This window comes from Pipistrellus kuhlii, unplaced genomic scaffold, assembly GCF_014108245.1.
Source record: "Pipistrellus kuhlii isolate mPipKuh1 unplaced genomic scaffold, mPipKuh1.p scaffold_m20_p_1, whole genome shotgun sequence".
Classification (NCBI taxonomy): domain Eukaryota; kingdom Metazoa; phylum Chordata; class Mammalia; order Chiroptera; family Vespertilionidae; genus Pipistrellus; species Pipistrellus kuhlii.
Genome location: NW_023425404.1, coordinates 93126346 through 93154315, shown reverse-complemented (window position 1 = coordinate 93154315; position 27970 = coordinate 93126346). Strand labels below are relative to the sequence as shown.

General features: G+C 36.9%; 1 protein-coding gene across 10 annotated transcripts in view; it reads left to right on the top strand.

Annotated features, from left to right (window-relative positions):
* Positions 1–27970, top strand: part of LRRC49 (leucine rich repeat containing 49) — a 192066-nt gene that overhangs the window by 109090 nt on the left and 55006 nt on the right. For all 10 annotated transcript variants that reach the window (XM_036457120.2, XM_045587388.1, XM_036457148.2 and 7 more), the window contains 2 exons: positions 11806–11889; positions 15999–16162. In XM_036457120.2, the coding sequence (XP_036313013.1) occupies positions 11806–11889; positions 15999–16162 (248 nt within the window). The remainder of the gene's footprint in view (positions 1–11805; positions 11890–15998; positions 16163–27970) is intronic.

Below are 27970 nucleotides of genomic sequence, written 5' to 3'. Positions count from 1 at the left end.
TCCTTTTTTTGACATATGGAAAAATGATAATTCATTTCCTCTTGCAGTTAGATGTGGTCATGCAATTTGCAATGACCCATGAGATGTGAGCAGAAATAATGTATATAATTTCCAGTCAGAAGCATTTAAAAACTTACTTGTGATTTTTTTATGCCTTTCTTCCATGGTCATTGTGGAAGCATATGATGAGTTGGAGATATTATCAGATCACAATACCTAGGAGTACTTAGCCAATTTATGGAGGACAGTTGTAGAGTTCTCTACATGATCAAGAAATAAACTTTTTTTATTGTAAGCCAGTGTAAGCTGTGAAGTTGTTATAATAGCATAACCTTGCGTGTTCTGGTTTTTACTTCCTTTGGTATTTAACAACTAATAGCCCTGGGCCAATAGAAGTCAGGTGCCAGGGCTTCTAATGTTCAATTGGACATTACCTGTGACCCTAGAAAAATCAGTTTCTCTGTAAAACAAAATTGTTTGAATAAAAAAATAAGGACCATCTCTTCTAGACAAATCTCTGTGATTTTAAAATCACACAAAAAACAACTGTCGTTTATCTGTTTTCTTTTAAGCGATATGGTTAAAAGTCCACATTGACATTTACTTTTTTAATTCCACATAAATTGCTGTCTATATTAGTTAGGACTATTTTTAAATTTAGTTTGGAACAAACTTATTCTCATACATTACATATGTATTGTTTTAGAATCTTAATAATCTACTATGATAATAGAGTATAATCCAGGTTATCAAACATCTATTGAATACACTGTACTTCTTTGAAATCATTCCTATACTAGAATGATTTCTGGATTCTCTATTTCTATAATAGGTCTCCAAGACAAACTGTGAAATGTGGGGAAAGATTCATATTTTTAATATTTTTTTGAGCCCCAGCTAGATTTCTTTCTTTTGCTACATAAAGGGTTTGGCTTTTATCCCAGAAATTGAACTACTATCATGAAGATGCCAGAATTTCACTCTTTTTTCATCTTAGCAACAGAGTTATAGCTTATCTTTAAAATTAGAGGTTTATTTTTTTTTTGTTTCTAAGTTTAGTTACTCTATAAGTATTTGGGCTGATACAGACATCAGATATATAAAATCCTTAAAACACTCAATATTTTAATTGATTTGGCATATATCCAGTTTCCCTAGGTTTGGCTTTCCTTTGAAAGCCCTACTGTCTTTAATAGAAGCTCAGATTCTTTTAGAAACTCTGATGGAATCACCTATTAAGTATGTGTAGGACGTGCTCCATACAGCTCCCAGTGCTGTTTGAAATTGGCTTTTTAAACAACCAATCTGTTTCTAGTTCACATTTAATAGATGAGTCAGCACTTGCTCTTTAAAAGTTTGTTCTGAAATAGTTTATACTTAAATAGCACCAAATCAGTATTTACTGAACAAAAGAATTTAAGTATTAATCTAGCTATTTTGTGAACCTAGGTATCAAAGTTTTGAATTTTTATTTAGTTTATTTTTCCTTATTATCTCTATACAGCCTTACATTAAGAATAAGTATATTCTTATACTTATGTGAGAAGATGGCTGCAGATCAGTAGACTGCAAGATAGTGCATGAGTGAGAGAATAAAAGGAGGAGAATGTGTGGTCCTACGGGGAGTGTATATTTGTGAGTTGAGGGACAGCTATACTCCAAGGGACTGTTGGGGATTGCCAGACTAGGTTCCCCAGACTGGACAGCCTCCACTGCTGCTGAAATACCTCCCAGATGCGGAGAGTGGTTGTTCTACTGGAGTTTTCTCCCCTTATAAATAGTTTCCCTGCACATATTTTTTCTTCTTTTTCTTTCTCTTTACTTGTTTTCCTTTTCTCAATATAATTTTTGCACTCCTTTTTTTTTTCTTTTTTTTTTTTTTTTCCCCTAATTCTCTATTCTCTGGTAGCAACCTTTACTTGGGGTTATTAAAATTGTGAATACATTAGTGTTCAGTGCCTTGTGCATTGTGCCTTGTTTTGTATTTTGTGCCTTTAAATCAACACAGGAGAGAGAGAACTACATAACCAGATAACCAGAGAAGAGAGATAATGGGGAGACAAAGAAACAGCCCAGATATGAAAGGAAAGGAGGCAGTACAAGAAAAGGAAGTAAACAAAATGGAGGCAAGCAATATGTCAGAGAAAATATTCAGAGAAATGGTCATAAGATTGATTAAAAGAATTGAAGACAAATTGAACAATATGTGTAAGAACCAAGAGGAAATAAAGTAAAGAAGAACCAAGAAGAAATAAAAAAAAGACATAGCTGCTATAAAGAACTCAAGAGAAAGCATAAACAGTAGACTAGAAAAAGCAGAGGACCACATCAGTGAACTAGAAGACAAGGTAGAAAAAAAAATACCCAAGCAGAGAAGAATCTAGTGAATAAATTTAAAAAAAAACAGGAGTAGAGCCTAAGGGAACTTTGGAACAACACAAAACGAAACAGCATCTGCATATAGGGGTGCCAGAAGGAAAGAAAACAGAGCAAGGAATAGAAAACATGTTTGAAAAAATAATAACAGAAAACTTACCTGATACAGGAAAGAAAAAACTCACACAAATCCAAGAAGCTCACAGAGTCCCAAACAAAATGAATCCAAAAAGACTGATGCCAACGCATATTATAATTAAATTGGCAAACACCAACAACAAAGTAAGAATATTAAAAATGGCCAGAGAGATAAAGTTACCTACAAAGGATATCCCATCAAACTAGTGACTGATTTCTCAACAGAAATGCATCAGGCCAGACGGGAATGGAATGAAATATACAAAGTCATATAAAGGAAGGGTCTGAATCCAGGAATACTGTACCCAGCAAGGTTGTCAATCAAAATCAAGGGTGAAATCAGGAGCTTCACAGACAAAAATAGACTAAGGGAGTTTATTATTACCAAACCAGCAGTGCAAGAAATGCTAAAGGGTCTGCTGTAAAAAGAAGAAATAGAAGGAAAGTGAAGGAAAAACACAGGGGTAAAGAATAAAAATGGCAATAAACAAGTATCTATCAATAACTCTAAATGTAAATGGATAAATGCCCCAATCAAAAGACTTAGGATAGCTGAGTGGATAAGAAAAAAGTGAACCATGTATCTGCTGTCTACATGAAACCCACTTCAGAAAAAAGTACTCACACAAACTGATGGTGAAGGGATGGAAAAAGGTTTTTCAGGTGAATGGAAATGAAAAAAAAAGCTGGGGTAGCAGTGCTTATATTTGACAAATTAGATCTCAAAGTGAAGGACATAACAAGAGATAAGGAAGTCCACTTCATAATACTAATGGGAGCAATCTAACGAGAAGAAATAACACTGGTAAATGTATACGCACCTAATAGAGGAGCACCCAAATACATTAAAAATCTTCTGGAGAATATCAAGGGAGAGATCTATAGCAATACAGTCATAGTAGGGGACTTTAATACCACACTATCACCATTGGACAAATTCTCTAAAACAAAAAAATCAGCAAAGAAATATCAATTCTTAATGACTCGCTATGTCAGATGGAATTAATTGACATCTTCAAAACATTTCACTCCAAACCCACAGAATATACATTCTTTTCAAGTGTACATGGGTCATTTTTAAAGATAGACCATATATTGGGTCACATGCAAAGTCTCTTCAAATTCAAGAAGATAGAAATCATATCAAATGTCTTCTCAGATCACAATGGCATAAAATTAGAAATCAATAACAATAAAATTAATCAAAAGATATCAAACACCTTGAGACTAAATAGCATGCTATTAAACAATGTCTGGGTTACCAGAGAGATCAAATAAAAAATAAAAAGCTTCTTGCCGAAACCAGTTTGGCTCAGTGGATAGAGCGTCGGCCTGCGGACTGAAGGGTCCCGGGTTCGATTTGGGTCAAAGGCATGTACCTTGGTTGCGCGCATATCCCCAGTAGGGGGTGTGCAAGAGGCAGCTGATCGATGCTTCTCTCTCATTGATGTTTCTAACTCTCTATCCCTCTCTCTTCTCTGTAAAAAATCAATAAAATATATTTTTTTTAAAAATAAAAAGCATCTTTGCAACAAACAAGAAAGAAAACAGAGCAATCCAAAATCTATAGGACACAATGAAAGCAGTCTTGATAAGGAAGGTCATAGCTCTACAAGCTTAAAGCACAAAACAAGAAACAATGGTAATACATTACCTAACCCTACAACTCAAAGAGTTATAAAGAGAGCAATAAGAAAAACCCAGCATAAGCAGAAGGAAGGAAGTAATAAAGATCAGAGCAGAGATAAATGACACAGAGACAAAAAAAAATACATAAGATCAACAAAACCAAGAGCTTGTTCTTTGAAAGGATAAACAAGATTGATGAACTTCTAGCCAGGCTCATCAAGAAGCAGAGAGAAAGGACCCAAATAAGTAAAATCAGAAATGAAGGAGGTGAAATAACAACCAATCCCACAGAAATAGAAATGATTATAAAAAAAAAAAAATGAACAAATTTATTCTAGCAAAATAGACAATCTAGATGAAATGGACATATTCCTAGAAAAATATAAGCTATCAAAACTCAACCAAGCCGAAACCGGTTTGGCTCTGTGGATGGAGCATTGGCCTGCGGACAGAAGGGTCCCAGGTTCTATTCCGGTCAAGGGCATGCACCATGGTTGCAGTCACATCCCTAGTGGGGGGTGTGCAAGAGGCAGCTGATCGATGATTCTCTGTCATCGATGTTTCTGGCTCTCTATCCCTCTCTCTTCCTCTCTGTGGAAAATTAATAAAATATATATATATAAAAAAAACTCAACCAAGAAGAATACAAAAACACCTGAATAGGCTGAAAACATCCAAAGAAATTGAAACAGCTATAAAAAAAATCTTCCAGCAAACAAAAGCCCTGGTCTGGATGACTTTACAGGGGAGTTCTAACAAGCATTCAAAGAAGTACTAAAACCTATCCTCATCAGACTATTCCAAAAAATCCAAGAGGAAAGCACACTTCCAAGCTTTTTCTAAGAAGCCACCATTACCCTAATCCCAAAACCAGATAAAGACACCACAAAAAAAGAGAACTACAGGCCAATATCCTTAATGAACAAGATGCTAAAATCCTCAACAAAATTCTAGCAAATCAGATTCAGCAATACATTAGAAAAATCATACACCATGACCATATGGGATTTATACTGGGAATGCAAGGATGATACAATATTTGCAAATCACATAAAGTGAGAGATAAAAATCACATAGTCATATCATTTGATGCAGAAAAAGCATTTGACAAAATCCAACATTCTTTCTTGATAAAAACTCTCAGCAAAGTAGGAATAGAGGGATCATACCTCAACATAATAAAAGCCCTATATGACAGATCTATAGCCAGCATCATACTCAATGGGCAAAAACTAAACTAATTTCCCCTATGAACATGAACAAGCCAAGAACACCCACTTTACCACTCCTGTTTGACATAGTATAAGTACTAGCAATAGCCATCAGACAAGAAGAAGAAATAAAAGGCATCCAAATTGGAAAATAAGAAGTAAAACTGTCCTTATTAGCAGATGATATGATACTGTACATAGAAAACCCCAAAAACTCCACAAAAAACTACTAGACCTAATAAATGAATTTGTCAATGTAGTAGGATACAAAATTAATGCCCAGAAATCTATGGCCTTTTTATACACCAATAATGAACTCAGAGAAAGGGAAATGAAAAAAACATTTCATTTACCATTGCACCCCAAAATTTTAATGTACTTAGGAATAAACTTAACCAAGGATTTAAAAAAAATCTGTACTCAGAAAACTACAGGACATTGAAAAAAGAGATAGAGGAAAACATAAACAAATGGAAGAACATACCATGTTCATGGATTGGTAGAATCAACATCATTGAAATGTCCATACTACCCAAAGTAAAATATAGATTCAATGCAATCCCATTAAAATACCAATGCATATTTCACAGACATAGAAAAACTCTCCAAAAATTTATCTGGAACAAAAAAAAGACCCCAAGTAGCCACAGATATCCTGAGAAAGAAGTACAAAATTGGAGGGATCACAATACCAGACATCAAGCTATATTACCAAGCCAAGGTTCTCAAAACTGCCTGTTACTGGCACAAGAACAGACATATAGACCAATGAAACAGAATGGAGGACCCAGAAATGGACCCAACCAATTATACTCAATTAATATTTGACAAAGGAGACAAGAGCATATGATGGAATAAAAACAACCTATTTAATAAATGGTGCTGTGAAATCTGGTCAGATACATGCCGAAAAATGAAACTAGATCATCAACTTATATCATACACAAAAACAAACTCAAAATGGCTAAAGGACTTGAATATAAGATGGGAAACCATAAAAATTCTACAAGACTACATAGGCAGCAAAATTGCAGACATATGTCATAGCAATATCTCTACAGACACAAATCCTAAGGCAAGAGAGACTAGGAGAAAATAAACAAATTGGACTACATAAAAATAAAAAGCTTCTGCACAGCAAGAGAAACCATCAACAAAACAAAAAGGAAGCCCACTGCATAGGAAAATATATTTGCCAATAATATTTCAGATAAAAGTTTAATTTCCAACATTTAACAAAAGAAAGATAAACAACCCAATCAAAAAAATGGGCAAAGGACCTTCATAGACATTTTTCAAAAGAGGACATTCAGAAAGCCAAGAGACATGAAAACATGCTCAAAGTCACATAACAGAGATTCAAATCAAAACAACAGTGAGGTACATCCTCACACCTGTCAGAATGGCTTTCATCAACAAATTAACACATGACAAGTGCTGGAGAGGATGTGGAGAAAAAGGAACCCTGCTTCACTGCTGGTGGGAATGCAGACTCGTGTAGCTATTGTGGAAAACATATGGCATTTTCTCAAAAATTTAAAAATGGAACTCCTATTTGACCCAGTAATACCACTTGGAGGAATATATCCCAAGAAAACAGGAACACCAATCAGATAGGATATATGCACCCTTATGTTCATACCAGCACAATTCACCATAGCTAAGATTTGGAAAGAGCCTAAATGCCCGTCAGCAGATAAGTAGATTAGAAAACTATGGTACATCTACACAATGGAATACTAGGCTGCTAAAATAAATAAATAAAAATTTAAAAAAAAAGGAGAGAGAAGGAATTCTTACTATTTACAGCAGCATAAAGGGAACTGGAGAGCATTAAGCTAAGTGAAATAAGCCAGTCAGAGAAAGGTAAATATCACATGATCTCACTCATTTATGAATAATAAAGAACAGTATAACCTGATGAACAAAAAGATAGATACAGAAGCAGAGAAGCACCGAACAGACTGTCAAATTACAGTGGGAGAGCTGGGGAGTGTTGTGGGGGAATAAGAAATCAACTGAAGGACTTGCATGTATGCATATAGGCATAACCAAATGGACATAAGACGCTATGGGGGTGGGGTGAGGGCATGTGCTGGGGGGTAGGGGAGGCTAGGGTAAGGTCAATGGAGTGGGGAGGGGGGAAGGAGACATATGTACTCCTATTTGTAATACTTTAAACAATAATTTAAAAAAAAGCATAACTATATTACATATTGTAAATTCCCCCCAAATCACATTAACTTTCTGTTTCCTTTTAAACAACTAAATCATATGGCAGATTACTACCGAATATTAACCTCAACTTTTTTATCTTTTTAAAATCAGTAAAATGCATTTAAATATATCCTTAGTATAAAAACATTATTAATTCCATTTCTTATAAGACATAGCTTCTGGTCCTGATTCTAGTTCTGTTAATAGCTGTGTGACCTTATTAAAACTCCTAGGAAGTACTTCTCAGAGCATTCATTTTCTCATTTCTCAAAGGAGAGGCTTCCAGTGTATGCATTTTTAGTCTCCTTTTTAATGTGATAGTTCTCTTTGTGCATGCTCAGTGCACTTCTTTAGTCTAGGTCTTTCCTTATTTTCAGAAGCACTTATAAATGCTCACCCTCTAGACTACATTTTCATGGCCCCTTTGACCTTACTTAATTTTAATATAATAGATAATAACCTATATACTGGACAAAATAGGCCAGATACTCTACAGTAATAATTTATCTAACCTCAGTAGATTAAAGTAACAAAGATTATTTCATGCTAATACTAATTGTCTGCCCATAGTATGTAGTCCCAGAACTTGGCTGTGTGTTGTCCTCATTCCAGGACCAAGACCTTCAAAGTACCAATTATCTGAAGCTTTACAGATTCTGTAACAGAGGCGAGAGAGAAATAGCTTTATCAGACATGTTTCTGAAAGCTTCAACCTAGAACTAAACATGTCACTTTTGCTCATGTGGCATTGGCCAAAGCAAGTCAATGTCTACACTCAACTTTGAGGGGCAGATGTATTATCTCATAATGTGGCCTGGATATAGGAAAACACAGGAATATTTGGTAAGCAGCTCTTATGACTATTTATCATGTTATTTCTGGTAAGAATACAATTAGTACTATATTTATGGAGGGAAATTTGCAAATGTATCAAAAGCTCTAGAAATATGTTTGTCATTTTATTTAGCAGTTAGAGTTTTAGGTAATTATTGAACAAATATACAAAGATGTATATTCAATAATTCATTCTTTAAGTATATTTTTATTGAATATTTATTATGTGCTCAGAGCTGACATGTTCTATACTTTTATGGAGCACTTTGGTGTAAGAGAATTGAGAGATATTGCCCGAGATAATACAAATGAAACAGGGTACTAGTAAGTGTTGTTCAGGGTGCTATAAAGCATGTAAGAACATTTCTTCTGACCTACTTTTCATCAGCTGTATAAAATAGACTCTACATTCCCCTCCCGCTGAATTTTTAATTTCAATTTTTGTAACTTTTCTTTTAAAAGAAATTTTCTTCAAATGTGCTAAATTGCTTTTTATAGTTTCCTATCTCTGAAAATATTTTCAAGCTTGTTTTTTTTTATGAAGAAATAGTTTTCTCAAATTGGAACATAATTTTGAATGCCTACAAATCTTTTGATAAAAAAAATTAAAAGTTACATGGTTATAATTTACTCTGATAAATTTTTATAATCTTCAGGGGAAAATATGATCAAGATTATATATATGGATCACAACTTTTAAAAAAAGATAATAGAGAAATGATAAAATTTGAGTTAAGATGTTGTTATTATGACTTATTTTTAAAATATTTCTAACTTGTCTATAATGTTGTTTAACAGTTTTTAAAATATAAGAAATTAGACTGGCCAAATCAATTTAGAAACAAAGTAAAAGGAATAATATTAATTGAGAATAATTTGTTAATATCAAAGGAGAGTTTTGAAAGGCTTTCACTTTTATTTTATCATTAAATAAAACTCTGATTTGCAAGCATAAATAAAATAAAATTGTTAAAATTAATAGACTTAATAAATGAATTCGGCAATGTAGCAGGATACAAAATTAACGTCAAGAAATCTATGGCCTTTCTATACACCAATAGTGAACTTACAGAAACAGAGACTAAAAAAGCAATCCTATTTACCTTCACACCAAAAAAATTAAGATACCTAGGAATAAACTTAAGTAAGGAGGTAAAAGACCTATAAGTTGAAAACTACAGGACACTAAAAAAACAGATAGAAGACGTAAACAGATGGAAGAACATACCATGTTCATGGATTGGTAGAATCAACGTCATTAAAATGTCCATACTACCCAAAGCAATCTATAGATTTAATGCACTCCCCATTAAAATATCAATGGCATATTTCACAGATCTAGAAAGAACTCTCAAAAAATTCATCTGGAATAATAATATTAAAAAACAACAACCACACACACAAAACTGAATAGCCACAGCAATCCTGAAAAAGAAGAATAAAGTAGGAGGGATCTCAATGTCACACTTCAAACTATATTACAAAGCCACTGTTCTCAAAACAGCCTGGTACTGGCACAAGAATAGACATATAGATCAATGAAATAGAGTAGAGAATCCAGATGTTGACCCAAACCACTCTGTTCAATTAATGTTTGACAAAGGAGGCATGAACATACAAAGAAGTCAAGACAGTTTCTTCAATAAATTATGTTGAGAAAATTGGACAGATATATGCAAAAAAAATAAACTAGATCACCAACTTACACCATACACAAAAATAAACTCAAAATGAATAAAGGACTTAAACATAAGGTGTGAAATCAAAAAAATACTAGAGGAATCCACAGACAGCAAAATCTCAGACATATGCCGAAAGAACTTCTTCAATGATATTGCCTCTAGTCTAGGGCAATGAAAGCTAAAGAGAAAAAAACAAATGGGACAAAAGAAAAGTTTTTTTTTTTACAGCAAAAGAAACTATCAACAAAACAAGAAAGCCCGCTGTATGGGAGAACGTAATTGTAAATGTTATCCTTGATAAAGGTTTAATCTCCACCATCTACTGGCAGCTTATACAATTTAATAAAAGGGAGATAAATGATCCAATAAAGAAATGGGCAACATACCTAAATAGAATCTTTTCAAAAGAAGACAGAAGGAAGGCCAAGAGCCACATGAAAACATGCTCAAAGTCAATAATTATCCAAGAGATGCAAATCAAAACGACAGTGTAGTACCATCTCACACCTGTCAGAATGGCTATCATCAACAAATCAACCAAGGACAAGTGTTGGTGAGGATGCGGAGAAAAAGGAACCCTTGTGCACTGCTGGTAGGACTGTAGACTGGTGTAGCCACTGTGGAGAACAGTTTGTAATTTCCTCAAAAAACTAAAAATGGAACTCCCATTTGACCAAGTAATCCCCCTCCTAGGAATATATCCTAAGAAACTGGAAACACCAATCAGAAAGGATATATGCACCCCTGTGTTCATAGCAGCACAATTTACAATAGCTAGCAATATATCCTAAGAAACTGGAAACACCAATCAGAAAGGATATATGCACCCCTATGTTCATAGCAGCACAATTTACAATAGCTAGGAGTTGGAAACAGCCTAGGTGCCTGTTAGCAGATGACTGGATAAGAAAACTGTAGTACATTTACACAAAGGAATACTATGCTGCTATAAAAAAGAAGGAATTCTTACAATTTGCAGCAACCTAGATGGAATTGGAGAACATTATGCTAAATGAAATAAGCCAGTTAATGAAGAAAAATACCACATGATCTCATTTACTTATGGATAATAAAGAACATTATAAACTGTTGAACAAAAATATAGATACAGAGACAGTAAAGCATCAAACAGAATGTCAAATTACAGCAGGAAGTTTAGGGAGATAATGGGAGAGATAAGAGATAAACCAAAGGACTTGTATGCATGCATATAAGCATAACCAATGGATGCAAAACTCTGGGGGGTGAAGGCATGTATTTGTGTGGGGTGGGGAGGGGGGCAATGGTAAGATATGTACACATATAATACCTTAATTTTAAAAATGGGGGAAAAAAGAAAATAAATAAAAGGAAGTATCATTTTGATCCTTTTAATCTTCATAATAAAGAATTTAAGCCTTTCTATGTGGAACTATTGTGCTCATTGGACTATACAAGCTTATACAATCTGTTCCCCACTTTTTTCTTCTCTCATCATTTTGCTCTCTTGTATTAGCTAGATTTATCTCACCTCCATAGTTGGGAGTAGAGTTAAGACTGTAGGATTTTTAAGAATAAAGAACAAAATAAAGATGAACATGATAACTTTCTTTAAGGGCATAGTTTCTATTAGTTAAGTTAGTATGCTTTTCACAAAGAAAACCAGACTTATAGAACCAAAGATATTTAGCATAAAAGAGGTTAAATACTTAATACTTTTAAAAAAAATTTTTCTTTAGGAAGAAGAAAGGCGAATGGCATCTGTTGTAGCCAAAAAAGAGGAAGAGAAGAGGCGGGAAAGTCATAAACAATCCTTGCTTAAGGTATTTTCTCCCATGGCTGCATGCATATGTATGCTCATACCCACTGCCCTGAAGCCAGCTAGTCAGCTGGAAAAGTGGTTTTCAACTCTAAAATGTTCATTTCTATCAATAGAATGTTTTTTATAAACACTTCTAAAATTTTTTATAAGTTTATTACCTATAAATAAATTTGTACTTCTGAAATACAATATAATGTACATTATAAAACTCATGCAAAAGCTATTTTAAAAGGAAGAGATAAAAATAAATATAACAGAAGTTATCATTTGTTTCCATACAAGTGCATCACCTGTGTTTCCTCATGGCATTTAAAGTTCTAAATTTGAAAACTTTCTGTTAGCTTCTCTGTTATAGATTTGGTAATGATTTTGAGAAATACAGGAATTCAAATTTGTTATAAACTGGTTTTAGGTGATTCAGCATATCAGATATTTCTTTCTCTAAATAAACTGTTTTATTTTAAAATATTTTATATTAACTTACAATGTATAATAAAGACAGCTGAGAGCCTATGTCTTGTACTATGCTGTGCTCTAAAACTAGGGATATCACCCTGATGATCATGACTCATTTGTGTCTTATCTAGAAGCTTTTCTTTTTAAAAGGGGACATATGTAATACTTTCAACAATAAAGATAAATTTTTAAAAAATTAAATTAAAATGGTGTTCAAAATTCAAAAAATGACTACTAGGGATGCCAAGTTGTATATAATAAATTTACAAAACAAGAAAAAGTGTGTGTGTTGGGGAGGGGGGTGTTCAAAATGTTGTGTATCTTGGTGGGGCTATAGATTACACACAGGTATATGCATTTGTCAAAACAGATCAAAGAATATATGTTAATCTGTGTCTTTTACTCTATGAAAACTACTCTTAAAAAAACTACTCTATTTAAACTACTCAAAAAAGAAAAACAATTTGGCCCCAAGCCCTCTCAGCTCAGCACCACTACTTCAAAAGTAATTAGAATCCTTACTCTGGATACTAAGATTTTTCTCACCTGCTGTTATTTCTAACGTACTGACTCCTCCCCACATTTGTTTTCCTTCATTCCATTAATTAGATGTGCTTTCCCTCCTCTTGGCACCTTTACTTTTTATTGATTTAGCGAATAAGATTTTAGTTTTCCCTGTAATGGAATATCCCTAATGGTTGGCCAAAAACACATTGGCTTATAGGAAATATAGTTGTAGACAGTATTTTTTTAATTCCTTACTGTTTACTATATTACATAAGTCTCCCCCCACCCCATTGACCTCTCCCCTGCCACTCTCACCCCAGCCCATGTCCTCAGCCCCCTAGTGTCTGTGTCCATTGGCTATGCTTATATGCATGCCTACAAATACTTTGGTTGATCTCTTATCCCCCACCTTCTACCCTCCCTTTGTAGGCAGTATTTTTTAAATTTGAAGGAGCAAGATTTACCATTGCCAGATACTAATACTGACAAACTTCTGACTGGTTCATATAGAAAAAGTACTATTTCTTGCCATGCCACTGCCGCTGTCAGATGCATAAGTGAATGAGTGAATAAATGAACAAAAATCCATAAATATTTCCCTCTGTCAACCTCCAGTCAGCCAGAAAACCAAATGCATAGAGCCCTCATGATAGCCACTCTCCATTAACCCACTTTCCCTCTCTCTTTTAAAGTGGTCTTAGAAATAAGTAGAAATAATGGCATTGCTTAGGTTAAAAATTGGATTATCCCAGTCATCTGCAAATTACTGAAACAGAATTTCTTAAGATCAGATGGCCGAGGGCGGGGGGGTGAGGGGGGGCGGCGGTGCCTAGTCACCCCTCATTGCTGCCCCTGCCAGCCTAACTGCCTCCCTGCCGACCTGGTTGCCCCAACTGCACTCCTGTTGTCCTGGTCACTCCCAAAAGCCCCCCCCCCCTGCCAGCTGGGTCGCCCTTCACAATCCCCCCCAACTGCCTGGTTGCCCCTTGCATCCTGCATGTTTAGTTGTATGGTTGCCCCCATGGCCCACCCCCTGCCTGCCTGGTCAACCCACACAGCCTGTTTGTTCAGTCGTTTGGTTGTCCCTCTGGCCAGCCCTGGGCAGCTGGGCAGCCAACATCCAAGGCTTGCCTGTGCCTTGGGCTGGCCCTGGACTGCTGGGGGGAAGAGGAGCGGGGGGTGACAACGGAGGCGGACGCATGGAGTAGCCAGACCCACCAGACCCACCTGAGGGCAGGCCAGGCCATGCTGTGTCGCCTTGGTGGGGCTGAGGAAACTGGGCACCACCATCTTGTGGCTGTGGATGCTGCCATCTTTCAGAGTGTGGCTGTCAATTAGCATATTCCCTCCTTACTGGCTCTGGGTGCTGCCATCTTTGTGAGGTCATAATGATCAATTAGCATATTCCCTCTTTATTTGATAGTATTTGGAAAATAATTTACAGTAGAATAGTAGATTCCTATTTTAGATAAGAAGGACATACATAAAATGTCAAAAAATCTCAGAAGTATTATATGTGCTTATTACGTATAACTCCTTAGCTATATAGACAAATTTGAAATATCAAGCAATAGAAAAAATGCTATAATCAGAAATAGACTTTTTAAAAGTTTAGTTTTAATTACCCTTGTCATTGCTTTTTATTCAGTGCTATTCCTACATGCTAAAAATTTTAGATAACCAAATATAGGCACAGAGATGGAACTAAAAGTGATTATTATATACATACACATGTAAAATGAGCAAATGGGTGCAAAACTTCCTAAAAGAAAGAGAAAGTGTCTGTTTTCAGCTTTTACTATGCCATATAATAATGTTAATTTTTGATAGTATAGTATAGTTAACTTTTTTTTAAAATATATTTTATTGATTTTGTACAGAGAGGAAGGGAGAGAGATAGAGTTAGAAACATCGATGAGAGAGAGTCATTGATCAGCTGCCTCTTGCTCATCCCCTACTGGGGATATGCCCGCAACTAAGGTACATGCCCTTGACCGGAATCGAACCCGGGACCTTTCAGTCCCCAAGCCGACGCTCTACCCATTGAGCCAAACCGGTTTCGGCTATAGTTAACTTTTTAATAGACTAGAATAGTGATTATTTTCTCCAATACATTTATATAAGTTGACTAGAAACATTTCAATGTGTCACTGTTTCTTTCAGTAGACTGGAACTACTTTTTCAACAAGTTTCTGTGAGAGAATGGAGCCCCAATGCCCTTATCAGTGGTTCTCAAAATGAAGTTCATTAGCAAATTCAAGAACCCCACCTGAAACTCACTAAATCAGAATGGGGTTTGAGCTAGCAATTAATATTTTAATAAGCTCTCTGTGATTTAAGGCCCTCTAAAGTTTCAGAATCACTCCTCTAAGGTATCCATTGCATATAATGAATTATTTAATCTTCATCTAGGAAGGTACTAGTTGCCTAGAAATATTCCAACTTATATAATTTCTTTTAGTAGTCTGTACATAATTATTAATTTTTGGACATTGTAATTTATACTGTGAAGCTTGGAACATTAATCAATTCCTTTCCCTTTCTCCTCCCCACCAAGATCATTTCTTCATATTAGTCCTAATTATTGGGTAGGAAAATTAAAATATTATTCAGTTTTTCTTTCTTTGTTTAAACGTGAAGGTATGTAAATTTATGTTAAGTTAAAATTTCAGATAACACTTAAGTGTATAAATTTCTGTTAAACTTTCAGGTAGTGAAATTTTTATATCTTCAATAGGAGTAATTATTGTTTGTACATGTTTCTTTTTTTTTTTAAGGATGATAGACAATTTTTAAGATGTTTAAATGCACAAGGTAAATAAAGGCCAGTTGTACTTTGTTTTAAGAATAATAATTTGACCTGGCTGGTATGGCTCACTGATTGAGCAGTACAATTCCTGGTTGCAGACTCGATCCCCAGTAGGGGCCATGCAAGAGGCAGCTGATCAGTGATTCTCTCTCATCAATGATGTTTCTTTCTCCCTCTCCTTTCCTCTATTAAGCCAACAAAAATATTTTTTTAAAATACAAATTTGATAGCTACTTTTAAGGAACGGACTCCTTTTAAAAGTGTGATAAGTATGCACTTTGGATATTCCCCTACAGCAAAATTGCTTTATGAACTTGTTACAATAAACTTTTTCACAGGAGAAGAAAAGGTTAACAATTAACAACATAGCACGACAGTGGGACTTGCAACATCCAGTAACCAATTTTGCTACAAATGAAGATAGAAAAAATTCTGACTCTCCTTCTCTGGACCCCTGTCCGATGGATGGAAGCACCACCTCTGCATTTCCAGAGGAAACAGGGTATGCAATGGTATTCTTTCCAGATACCAGTCTTTGAAGACATGAATTTGAAGCAGAAATGGGAAGCCATTTCACATATAATTATTTAACAATAGTCTTCATAAGAAAACCTACTGAACTTAAGAAGTTTACATTTGAGAGTTAAGATGGAATTATTGAAAAAACAAACTGACCCCCAATTAAAAAACAAAAACAACACACAACAACCTTCAGTGGTATTTTATTTGTCATAGGAAAAAAAAACACATGTAGTTTACTTAATTTAGCCTATGAGACCCCCCCTACCTGCCTCACCTATTTTATCCTGTCTCCCACTGCAGCCTCAGTGACTTTCAGCCTTTCTCCTGCAAAGAGTTTGTCTTCTCCCCTGCCTGGCTTCCCCTATCTTACCCTAGCTTTAACTCCAACTCAGCCTGGAGGTCTTAAATTTAGACTTCATATCCCCTGGAAAGCCTTCCCCAACTACTTTCCCAAAAAAATACACTAGATCAGATACCCCTTTTATCTCTCAGGACTCTGCACTTTGCCTTCTTAGCATTTATCATAACCATAATTAAATGAGTAGTGGATAATTGTTTCAGATTTGTTTTTCCCACTAGAATATAAGTTTCAAGAGGAAAAAGAATCCTGATGCTCTTGACCTAAATGGTAGCCCCAGCAGCCAGCACAAAACCTTACTCCTTAACTAGTAGAATTAAGCAATTCAGCATAAAATCTGAATAATTACTCCAGTTTTGTTTTATAATATCTCTCTATTCCTGTAGCTCAAAACTTTTTTTCTCCAATGACATGTGTCATATAATTCATATCTCCTGGTTTATTAGAATATCTGAGTATACTATCTAGACTTTGCATAATTCTCTCCCTCTGAAGCAAGTAAATGAGAGAGACATAAAGCATATATATCTTTATAGTTTATTTGTAATTTAAAATGTATATGTATAAAATTTTAAAATAAAGCCTAAAAATATGAGGGAATTTCAATTTTATTTTAGGTGATAAAGCACATATTTCAAACAAAATATAATGTAGTTTTTTATGTCAAGTTTTTAGCTCCTGTTCTTTAAGCTTTTTATAAAGTAAATAAGGTAGTAAAGAAAGTAATTTAAGAGGCAATAGATTATATTTTGTAAGTTTTCTGGCATTAAAGAGTCAGATATATATTTAGACAAACTTAAAAATTTTTAGTTATAGGATTATTTTATATTGATCAATGTATTTTCTTCAGTTCTCTTAGGCATTCACATGAACAGCTTTTCAATTCTTTTAACTAAAAAAAATAAATAAATAAAATCAGGACATAAAAAATAGAAATTCCATGCCCTGGCCAGGTGGCTCAGTTGGTTGGAGTGCCGTCCTATAAACCAAAAGTGTGCAGGTCCGATTCCTGGTCAGGCCATATATCTAGGTTGTATTTTCAATCCCCCATCAAGGCGTATACAGGAGGCAACCAATCAGTGTTTCTCTCTCCTTCTCTCTTTCCCTTATTCTTTCTAAAAAAGCAATGGGAAATAGCCTCGGATGATGATTAAAAAAAAAAAATTCTAATTATCACAAATATATCATTCTAATATCATTTATATAACAAATACATCATTTATATAACAAATACATCATTCTAATATCATTTAAACATGTCAAAATATAATTTTACTTGACTAGAACTATCATACTTTATAAAGTTAAAACTTTATATATTGGTCTTTAGATTTATGAAATACTACATAATTTCTCTTTTTTAAAAAATATTTTTTCTGTCTCCTTTAAGATTTCCTAGCCTAAGTTTATCCAAATAATCTTGCAAATTTTATTCTAAACTTTTAATAAGGTTTTAAAAGTTACTCCTATAATACATCAATTTTATTTTATTTTTTTCTTGACTATTTTATTATTTTTTAAATAAATCTTTATTGTTCATATTATTACAAATGTTTCTCATTTTCCCCCCTCCATTGCTCCCCTTTACCAGGTTTCCACCCTACCCTCTGCCCTTTCCCCAACCACCATTGTCCTTATCCATAGGTGCACAGTTTATGTTCAGTCTCTTCCCACATCTCCCATTCCCCTTTTCCCTGAGAATCATCAGTTCACTCCCCTTCCATGCCTCTGATTCTATTATATTTACCAGTTAATATTGTTCATCAGATTTTTTAATTCCCTTGGTTTTTAGATTCACTTGTTGATAGTTACGTATTTGTTGTTCATAATTTTTATCTTTATTTTCTTCCTCTTCCTAAAGAACCCCTTTTAGGAATTCATATAATTCTGGTTTGGTGGTGATGAATTCCTTTAGCTTATTTTTTTATTTGTGAAGCTCTTTATCTGGCCTTTGATTCTAAGTGATAGCTTTGCTGGGTAGATTATTTTTGGCTGTAGGTTCTTGCTATTCAACACCTTGAATATTTCTTGCCATTCCTGTCTGGCCTGCATGGTTTCTATTGAGAAATCAGCTGACAGTCGTATGGGTGCTCCTTTATAGGTAACTACCTGCTTTTTTCTTGCTGCTTTTAATATTCTCTCTTTGTCTTTTGCTCTTGGAATTTTAATTATGATGTGTCTTGCTGTGGTCCTCTTTGGATTCCTTTTATTTGAGGTTCTGTGCGCTTTCTGGACTTATAAGTCTAATTCTTTCACTAGGTGGGGGAAGTTTTCTGTCACTATTTCTTCCAATATGTTTTCGGTATCTTGCTTTCTCTTTTCTTCTGGGACCCCCATAATTCTGATGTTGGTCCAGAGGTTTCTTACATTATCTTCAACTTTCTGGATTCTTTTGTCTTCTTGCTTTTGCGGAGGAGTGTCTTCTGGTTCTTTATGTTCCAAATCTTTGACTTGATTCTTGCAATCTTCCATTTTGTTTTTAGGTGGCTGTATAATATTTTTTATTTCAGACAATGTAGTCTTTATTTCTAGTTGATCCCTTTTTATTTCTAGTTGATCCCTTTTCATATCCTCATAGGTCTCATTTATTTTATTGGTCTTTTCTAGGAAATTCTTGAAAAACCTTATAACCGTGGTTTTGAACTCTATATCCAGTCACTTGTTGTCTTCCATTTCTTTCGTTTGTGGTCTATTTCCTTGTCTCGACATTTTCACAGTTCCCTGAGTTGGTAGGGTGGCTTTGTGTGCTAAGGTGTCCTATATGGTACAGTGGGTCAGCCTCCCAGTTACTTGAGGTGGACACTCTTGGTGCACCCCTTTGTGGACTGTGTGTACAGCCTATTGTAGTTAAGTCTTGATTGTTGTTGGTATCACTGGGAGGAACTGACCTCCAGGCCAAATTGGCTGTGAGGATAAGCTGTGTCTATGCTCAGAGACAGCCTTATTCGACTAGACTTGGAAAATTGCAAAAGCCTCTGTGCTCAGCTTGGATGGGGCGAAGTTTCAGGGTATAGCCTACAGCCTTAGCTTCCAGTTAGCCCTATGAGGTTCCTGAGTCTCAGTGTTCCTCAGCGTCCTTCGGTACTCGCTGCAAGCACTTCTGAGAGAAAGGTGCCCTCGAGTTTTGCCCACTACCAGACAGTCTAGTCCAGGGGTCCTCAACCTTTTTAAAGTGGGGGCCAGATCACGGTCCCTCAGAGAGCTGGAGGGCTGGACTATATGAACTACTAATTCCTACTGTAACACCTCGGCTGCGCTCACTGCCCAAAAACCCTGGCGGGCCGGATCAGACTCCTCTGTGGGCCGCATGTGGCCCGAGGGCCGTAGTTTGAAGATGCCTGGTCTAGTCTCTCCCCTAGTGAACCCCAAACTGTGGTTCAGTTCAGTTGGAAGTTGGTTTGGAAGTGGGGTTCAGTGCAGTCCAGAGCTTTTGTCTCCTTCCTGCTAGGGCAATCCAGTGGCACAGTCAACAGTCTGTCCTCTTCATGCAATGTAAAGAGGACAGACTGTCCTCCAGGATTCTGCCTTTCGCTGCTCCCCTGAGTTTCTGCCTTATAGCCTAGATTCCCTCTGTATGAGCCTGGGTCCCCAGGGTCTCGCCCAGAACTGGGGTTCAGTGCAGTTGAAACTGGGGTTCAGCACAGTACTGAACTGAGAGGTTTTATCTCCTTCCTGCTAGAGAACGCCAGTCAGGCACTCAGCCGCCCCCTCCTCTCCAACTCAGTCCTCTTCACATGTGTGCACCGTGTCTCCATACCTTAGGCTTTTACAGCTCCTCTGATTTTCCTTCTGGTTTTCTCTTTCCTTCTAGTTGTAGAATTTCCAGTCAGTCAACTTTTCTGTAGTTCTGGATAATGTCATTTTGTATTTTAGTTGTATTTTTTTGAAATTGTTGTGCAAGGCTGCAGTTAGACATTTACCTATGCTGCCATCTTGGTTTCTCCATCAATTTTATTTTAATACAGTGTTAGGTAGAAGTCTAACTTGATTTTATTTCAGTAGACAAGTCAGGTTTCTAATAATAACATTACTTGATTATTATTCCTATTTTTTAATGAGAATGCCATTTTCATCTTATATTAAAGTCTCATAAATATCTACCTAATAAAAGAGTAACATGCTAATTGTCCATAACTTCACAACACAAGCCAGCCAATCAGGAGTGAGTATGCAAATTAACCCACCAAAAATTGGTTAATTTGCATACACAGATGTGAGGGTGTGGAACAGGATGCTTGTGTTGTAACCAAGGTGATAATGCAGGCGTTCTGCACCACCCCAGATGCTCTGGGTCTCTGGGCAGCATGAGAAGGTGGAATGGTGGCTCCTGGCCCAAGTGGAAAGGTAGCGGTGCCAACAGCCAGGGGAAGGAAGGCCAATTCTTGTACAAATCTTTGTGCATTGGACCTCTGGTATGGCCTTTCTGTTCCATTTCACAACCTATTTAATGTTTTTATGCCAATACCAGACTGTTTTGATTAAAGTAGTTTTAAAAATATATATTTTTATTTATTTCAGAGAGGAAGGGAGAGAGAGAGAGAGATTGAGAGAGAGAGAGAGAGAGAGAGAAACATCAATGATGAGAGAGAATCATTGATTGGCTGCCTCCTATTTACACTGGGAATCAAGCCCAAAACTCAGTCATATGCCCTGACAGCAAATCCAACTGTGACCTCCTGGTTCATAGGTTGACACTCAACTACTGAGCCATATTGACTGGGCAATTGTAGTTTTGTAGGAAAATCTGCTTTCATTATTCTTTTCAATATTTTAATTCTTACACACTTTTTCTGGCATATGAACTATAAAATTATTTTATATAAATAGAAATGTTAGAATCTTATTCAAATGGCATTTAAGTTATTCATTTTCAAAGATTTACATTTTTAAGATAATAAATCATCACTTTAAAAATCATGGTATATCTCTTCATTTTGTCAGGTCTTTTTTTGGTATTCAGAGGGAGCTAACTGGGAAAGTATTGAAAGGTTGAAGGAAAATTATGTGTAAGTGAGTTTACAGATCATGAAATTATAGCAACTGTAGTCTGAATTATTAAGTGTGTATTCCAGGAACACATAATAGCTAGGTATCACAGTAGAAAAGTTAAAAGTAAAATAAAAAAAATAAGGAGATATAGGATTGAAGATTAGGGATAAAAATTTAAAGTATAATGACAAAAGAAAGAAATGATGGGCCATATGGTCTAGACTAGATTTTTGAGGAATAAAATATACTAGTAGAAGGTTGCCAACAGATTGGGCAAAAATTTAGAGTTTTGGGGATTGAAAATTTAAATAAAGTTGATGATGAGAAGTATATGAAGTAAGAAAGTTAATACTGAGTTGGAATATGGGGAATTTATGGTCAGAGTAAATTTTTGAAGTTGAAGATTTTAGAAGTGGAACATAACCTAAGTAATGACAACACTAAGAACAATTGGAGGCCATTGTCATAGCAATGGGAATGGGTTGTTGAAGAGTAAAAGTGAAGGGTCATCAGAGGAGAGAAGATCAATTCAAGTTATTATGATCAACACTGAAGTTACTGATGGTAGAGAGCTAGGTGTGGAACCAAGGACCAAAGTAGTCAACATTGACAAGCCTTATCTCCTTCCAATCTCAGCCACCCATTCTATGCCTTTGTTACAGCACTGTTCACTATTCAGATTTTACTAGTGTGGGAAGCTGAAGGCATGCAAGAGTGTCTTTGTTTATTAATTGGCTCTTTTACTTGGCAAAACTAACTCTGATAGGTGGATTACACACTATTAGGTGACTTTTCTGACGCTTTGAACTTTTTAAGCAGTTTATGGCCAAAAAAATTTGTAACCCTCTAAAATAACTTAAAATTATAGAATCTTCACTTTCATGTTCTCAAAAACAAGCATTCAGTTCCAAGAGAAACTATCTGTTGTATAAATTTTTGTATTTTATAGTTACTGCCAAGAGTTTCAGAATTTTGATTGGGAGTTCCATAATATCAGAGGATTTTTAAGCAAGGAACACAAAAGAAGAGTCTTGAGAATGGTGGGAAAAGTGATGTATGGGTTCAGTGAAGAAGATATGGAGAGCAATAATGAATCATTAGGGAAAGGATATACAATTTCTGGTAAAATATTTATTTTGTACTGATGTAAGTTCAAAGTGTCATGGAAGAACCATTGCATTATTTTGGTCTGATGCTTTTTAATAGACTAACACCTATTAAGAAGAAAGTTAATATTAATATATGAAGCCATGAAGGTAAAACTTTGGAGATAGCAACTTATTGGTGGAGATTATAAGGCAAAATCAGCTGCTAGATTTGTAATTATTATTTAATGCATTATTATATTAAACTAGAGGCCCAGTGCACAAAATTCATGCTCTGGAGGAGGCGTGTCCTTCAGCCCAATCTGCACCCTCTCCAATCTGGAACCCCTCGGAGGATGTCTGACTGCCGGTTTAGCCCCAGTCCCTCTCACAATTTGGTACTGCTGGCTCCTAACCACTCGCTTTCCTGCCTGCCTAATTGCCCCTATCCACTACTGCTGCCATCCTGATCACACCTTAACACTTCCCCTACGGTCTAATTGACGCCTAACTGATCCTCTGCCAGCCTAATCACCCCCAACTGCCCTTCCCTGGCAGCCTGATTGCCCCCACCTGCCTTCCCCTATTAGCCCGTTTGCCCACAACTGTCCTCCCCTGCTTGCCTAATTACCCATAACTTCCTTCCCCAGCTGGCCATCTTGTGACTGTGTGGGGGTGGCTATCCTGTGGTGGTCATCATGTGACACCATGGCAAGACACCACCTAGGCTTTTATTAGTATATACATTTCACTTCTTCTAGTACCAGCAATCTGCACATGGAATGTGAGCTGCATCTTAAAGGCTACCACTGAGCTGAGGAATAAGGCAGGATATAACAAGGTAAATTAAAATGCCACAGAACTCTCATATTGAAATTAAGCATTTTTTCGTAAGCATTCCCCTAATTAGTTTCCAGAATTCAGAAAAAGTTTATCTGACAGTTCTTGCTAGCATATTTGTTGCTTTTATGGAGGGGTGAAGTCTTGAAGTTTTTTACTCTACAATTTTCTCTCCTTTGGAATTCTAGTAATTTTGCTGTGTTCTATGAGCTATACTTTTACATTTTAAGATGAAGATCTGTAATCATAACATTTGTCAGTTGTATTTTCTGAAGATTGAAAACTAGTAAACTTTTTAAATTTATGTGGTTATGCAACTATTATATAAGTATTTTTACTTGAGAGTTAGGTAGTATATTATGATTATACTAGAGGCGTGGTGCATGGGGGGGAGGTGCCTCTTAACCCAGCCTGCACCCTCTCTAATCTGGGACCCTTTGAAGGATGTCCGACTGCCCATTTAAGCAGGCAGTCCGATATCTCTCTCACAATCCAGAACTGCTGGCTCCCAACTTCTCACCTGCCTGCCTTCCTGATTGCCCCTAACCACTTTGCTTGCCAGCCTGATCACCTCCTAACCACTCCCAGCCAGCCAGATTGATGCCTAATTGCTCTCCTGCCAGCCTAATTGTCCCTAACTGCCCTCCCTGAATGCCTGATCACACCTAACTGCCCTCCCCTGCAGGCCTGGTCACCCCTAACTGCCCTCCCCTGCAGGCTTGGGTCCTCCCCAACTGCCCTTCCCTGAAGGCCTAGTTCCCCCCCAACTGCTCTCCCATACAGGCCTGGGTCCCCCCCTAACTGTCCTCCCTTGCAAGCCTGGTCACCCCTAACTGCCCACCCCTGCAGGCCTGGTTCTCCCCAGCTGCCCTCCTCTGCTGGCCTGATCACCCACAACTGCCCTCCCTTGCAGGCCTGGTCCCTCCCAACTGCCCTTCCCTGTTGGCCATCTTTTGTACACATGGGGGCAACAATCTTTGACCACATGAGGGCAGCCATCTTGTGTGTTGGAGTGACTGTCAATTTGCATATTACTCTTTTATTAGATAGGATATAGGCCTGGTGCATGGGTCGGGGCCAGCTGATTTGTCTTGAAGGGTGTCCTGGATCAGGGTGGGGATTCCCTTAGAGTGTGGAGTGGCCTGGCTGAGGGGCCTGTGGTGGTTTTGCGGGCTGCCCATGCCTCCCAGCAAACCAAGCAGAGGCCCTGGTATCTTCTACATTTGAAACTTGTAGCCTGGAGTGAAATCAAGTCTTCTGCTCGCTCAGTGACAGCAACCATTTCTGTTGTGGATTATTCACCTTCTATAATTGAAATGTTGTAGCCTGGAGTAGAGGCCTGGGCCTGCCAGGGTGTGTGGAAAGCTTGGCTTCCTCCATTGCCAGGTAAACCCAAGCCTCCCTCCTGCTCTCTGTGGTGGAAGCCATCTTGGTTGGGGTTAATTTGAATACTAACTCTGATTGGTAGTGGATGTGGCTTGTGAGTGTAGCAGAGTGATGGTTAATTTGCATATCACTCTTTTATTAGGTAGGATTACTATTAGACTTATATTGTCAAGTACTTTTAGCCTCTCAACTTGTATAATAGATGGTAGAGTTGCTCAGATTTTGGTTCTGGGCCCTCTTCTCACTCTTTGTTTTTCCTCTAAGCAATTTTTCATAGTCTTACTTATATTTTGAAGATACTAATATATATATATACCTTTTCCTTTATGGTTTATTTATTTATATTATTTAGATTATATTTAGGGGAAATTTTTTACTAAATTAAGATTATAAAAATACTAGAGGCCCGGGGCACAAAATTTGTGCATGGGAGGGGGAGTCCCTTCAGCCTAGCCTGCATCCTCTCCAATCTGGGACCCCTCGAAGGATATCCAAAAACCGGCAGTAGTATATCTTCACAATCTGGGACTGCTGGCTCCTAATCACTTAACTGCCTGCCTGGTCGCCCCTAACTCCCTCTTGATGGCCAGATCGCCTCTCACTGCCTCTGCGTGTCAGCCTGATTGCCCCTAACTGCCCTCCCACTGCCAGCCAGGTCACCCCTGACTGCCCCCTCACCAGCCTAGTCACTCCTCACTGCTCTCCTGTCAGCCTAATTGTCCCCAACTGCCCACCCCCCCTGCCAGCCTGGTCACCTCCAACTTCACCTTCCTGCTGGGCTGGTTGCCCTAACTGACCCCCTGCAGACCTGGTCACTTCTTATCCCACCCTCCCCCCGTCACTGGCCTGGTCATCCCTAACTTCCCCCTTCTGCCAGCCTGATTACCCTTAACTATCCCCCTCTCAGCCTGGTTGTCCCTCACTTGCCCCCCTGCCAGCCTGGTTGCCCCACACAGCCTGCTATTCAGTTGTTTGGTCATCCCTCACTAGCACCCCTGCTGACCTGGTTGCCCCACTCAGCCTGCTTATTCAGTCATTTGGTCATCCCTCACTAACCCCCCTGCCAGCCTGGTCATAGGCAGCCATCTTGTGAGGGTGTGAGGGTTAATTTGCATATTACCTCTTTATTATATAAGATTCTCCTATTTTTATCTTCCTAAAGGTTTAAATTTTGGCCTTTCATATTTTAGTCTTTTATTAAACACTTTATTTTTAAAAATTTTATTGATTTTGAGAGAGAGAGAGAAAGGGGGAGAGGGAGGGAAGGAGGGAGGGAGAGATAAAAGGAGGGAGGGATAAGAGAAAGAGAGAAAACCAGAGAAAGAGAGAGAGAGAGAGAGAGAGAGAGAGAGAGAGAGAGAGAGAGAGAGAGAGAGAGAGATTGATTTGTTGTTCCACTTATTTATTCATTCATTAGTTGATTCTGGTATGTCTCGTGATCAGAGATAGAACCCACAACCTTGTCATGTTGGGATAGCACTCTAACAAACTGAGCTACCTGACCAGGGCCTTCATATTTTAGTATTTATTACACCCAAAATTGATTTTTAAGTTTGAGGTTGAAATCTGATTTTGTTGTTTTCCCGATACAGCAGTATTTCCCAATGTGTGCTACACGTACTCCCAGGGGTACGGAAAGAGTTTGGTGGGGGTACGTGTTGCACCAGAGTTTGGTGGGGATATGCACTGCACCGTGCTTAGCTGTGCCTAATTCTACGTTCTCTTGAGTACGAGGGATACTCAGTGTTATGAAAATTATAGAAGGGGTACACATATGTCAAAAGTTTGGGAAACACTGCCCTACAGGAATAGCCGTTACCCTAGTGTTATTTATTGAGTATTCTTTCTTTTTCCCACTGATTGCAATGCTACTCTGCCTGGTTGTTTTATTGGTAGTGGGAGAACTAGATAGTCCAATTATAGATCTTCAATTAATGTCCCCGTGTTCAGTGTCACTTCTCACTACCACCTTCCAACATATCTAGTGTTCTTTCCTTTTCAAAGTTCTACTGGGCAGTTTGGCTGCTCTCTTTGTTGTTTCCAGGGCATATTCAAAGCTATAGTTTCCTTATCACTCAACATTTTTCACTTTCTAGTATCCAGAAGTTTGCTGAAATTTCTTGCTACAGATTGTCTTCCTCTTTGTAGTTGTTGTTTTGTTTTGTTTTGTTTTGTTGGGTTTATACCATTTTAGTTACTTTAATAGGGACTAAAAGGGAGAGGTTACAAACACAATTAATTGCTCAGTCTATTATATTTTATCTGAAGTACAAAGTGAAGTGTTTTAAATATTACAAGTTGCATTACTACATTATCTGTAAGTCTTTAAAAATATAATTCAATTTCATCTTTCTGGAAAGATATAAGCCTGATTCTTTCTGAAGGTGGAAAGCTAGTCAGCAGGCCACAAAGTGTCCTCCTTGTAGTTCTGATTTGCTTTTTAAAAATATTACATAGGTTTTTCATTTTTAGCAATCCCATTTATAGTCTTTAATATTTCATAATGCCAAAAAAAGTGGCTAATTCTTGTATTACAGTGTCTGTGATCTTTATCATATAGGTGTGTAACTAAATGCCAAGAAACAAGTATCCACAAAAAAATTATAGCACATTCAGGAAAGAAATTTCATAAAATTTTGTTATATCCCATTAATTTTACTGTTCACTGTCCTTGGGATAGCTTTACAGTAAAGTGTCACATTGCAGATTTCTTTCCCCTGACAGGAACAGGAAAATACTTGGTGTAATGTTTTCTTTGCTTACATTGGATGTGTGTAGTGAAATTGGTTTATTTTTGGTCATTTCCTGTCTATGAACACTGTGTTATTTTAACCAATACTACTATAATAAAATATAATGCATAAAATGAATTTCCACACCTACAAATGTTGTAATCGAAATCCATAAAGTACATTATCATAGGGATCAGCACCACTTATTCATTGGGAAAATAATCTTATGAGATGTTTTAAGTCTTTCTTCTAACAAGTTATAGAAACCCAAAAGATGTTTTCAAAATATACCAAAGAACCCAAAATTATCTGAAATACTCTATTTTAGAACTTAAGAGTATATTCTCCTTTTAACTGGGTTTTCAGGGAGTCAACACTTATTGCATTAAGTTAATCAC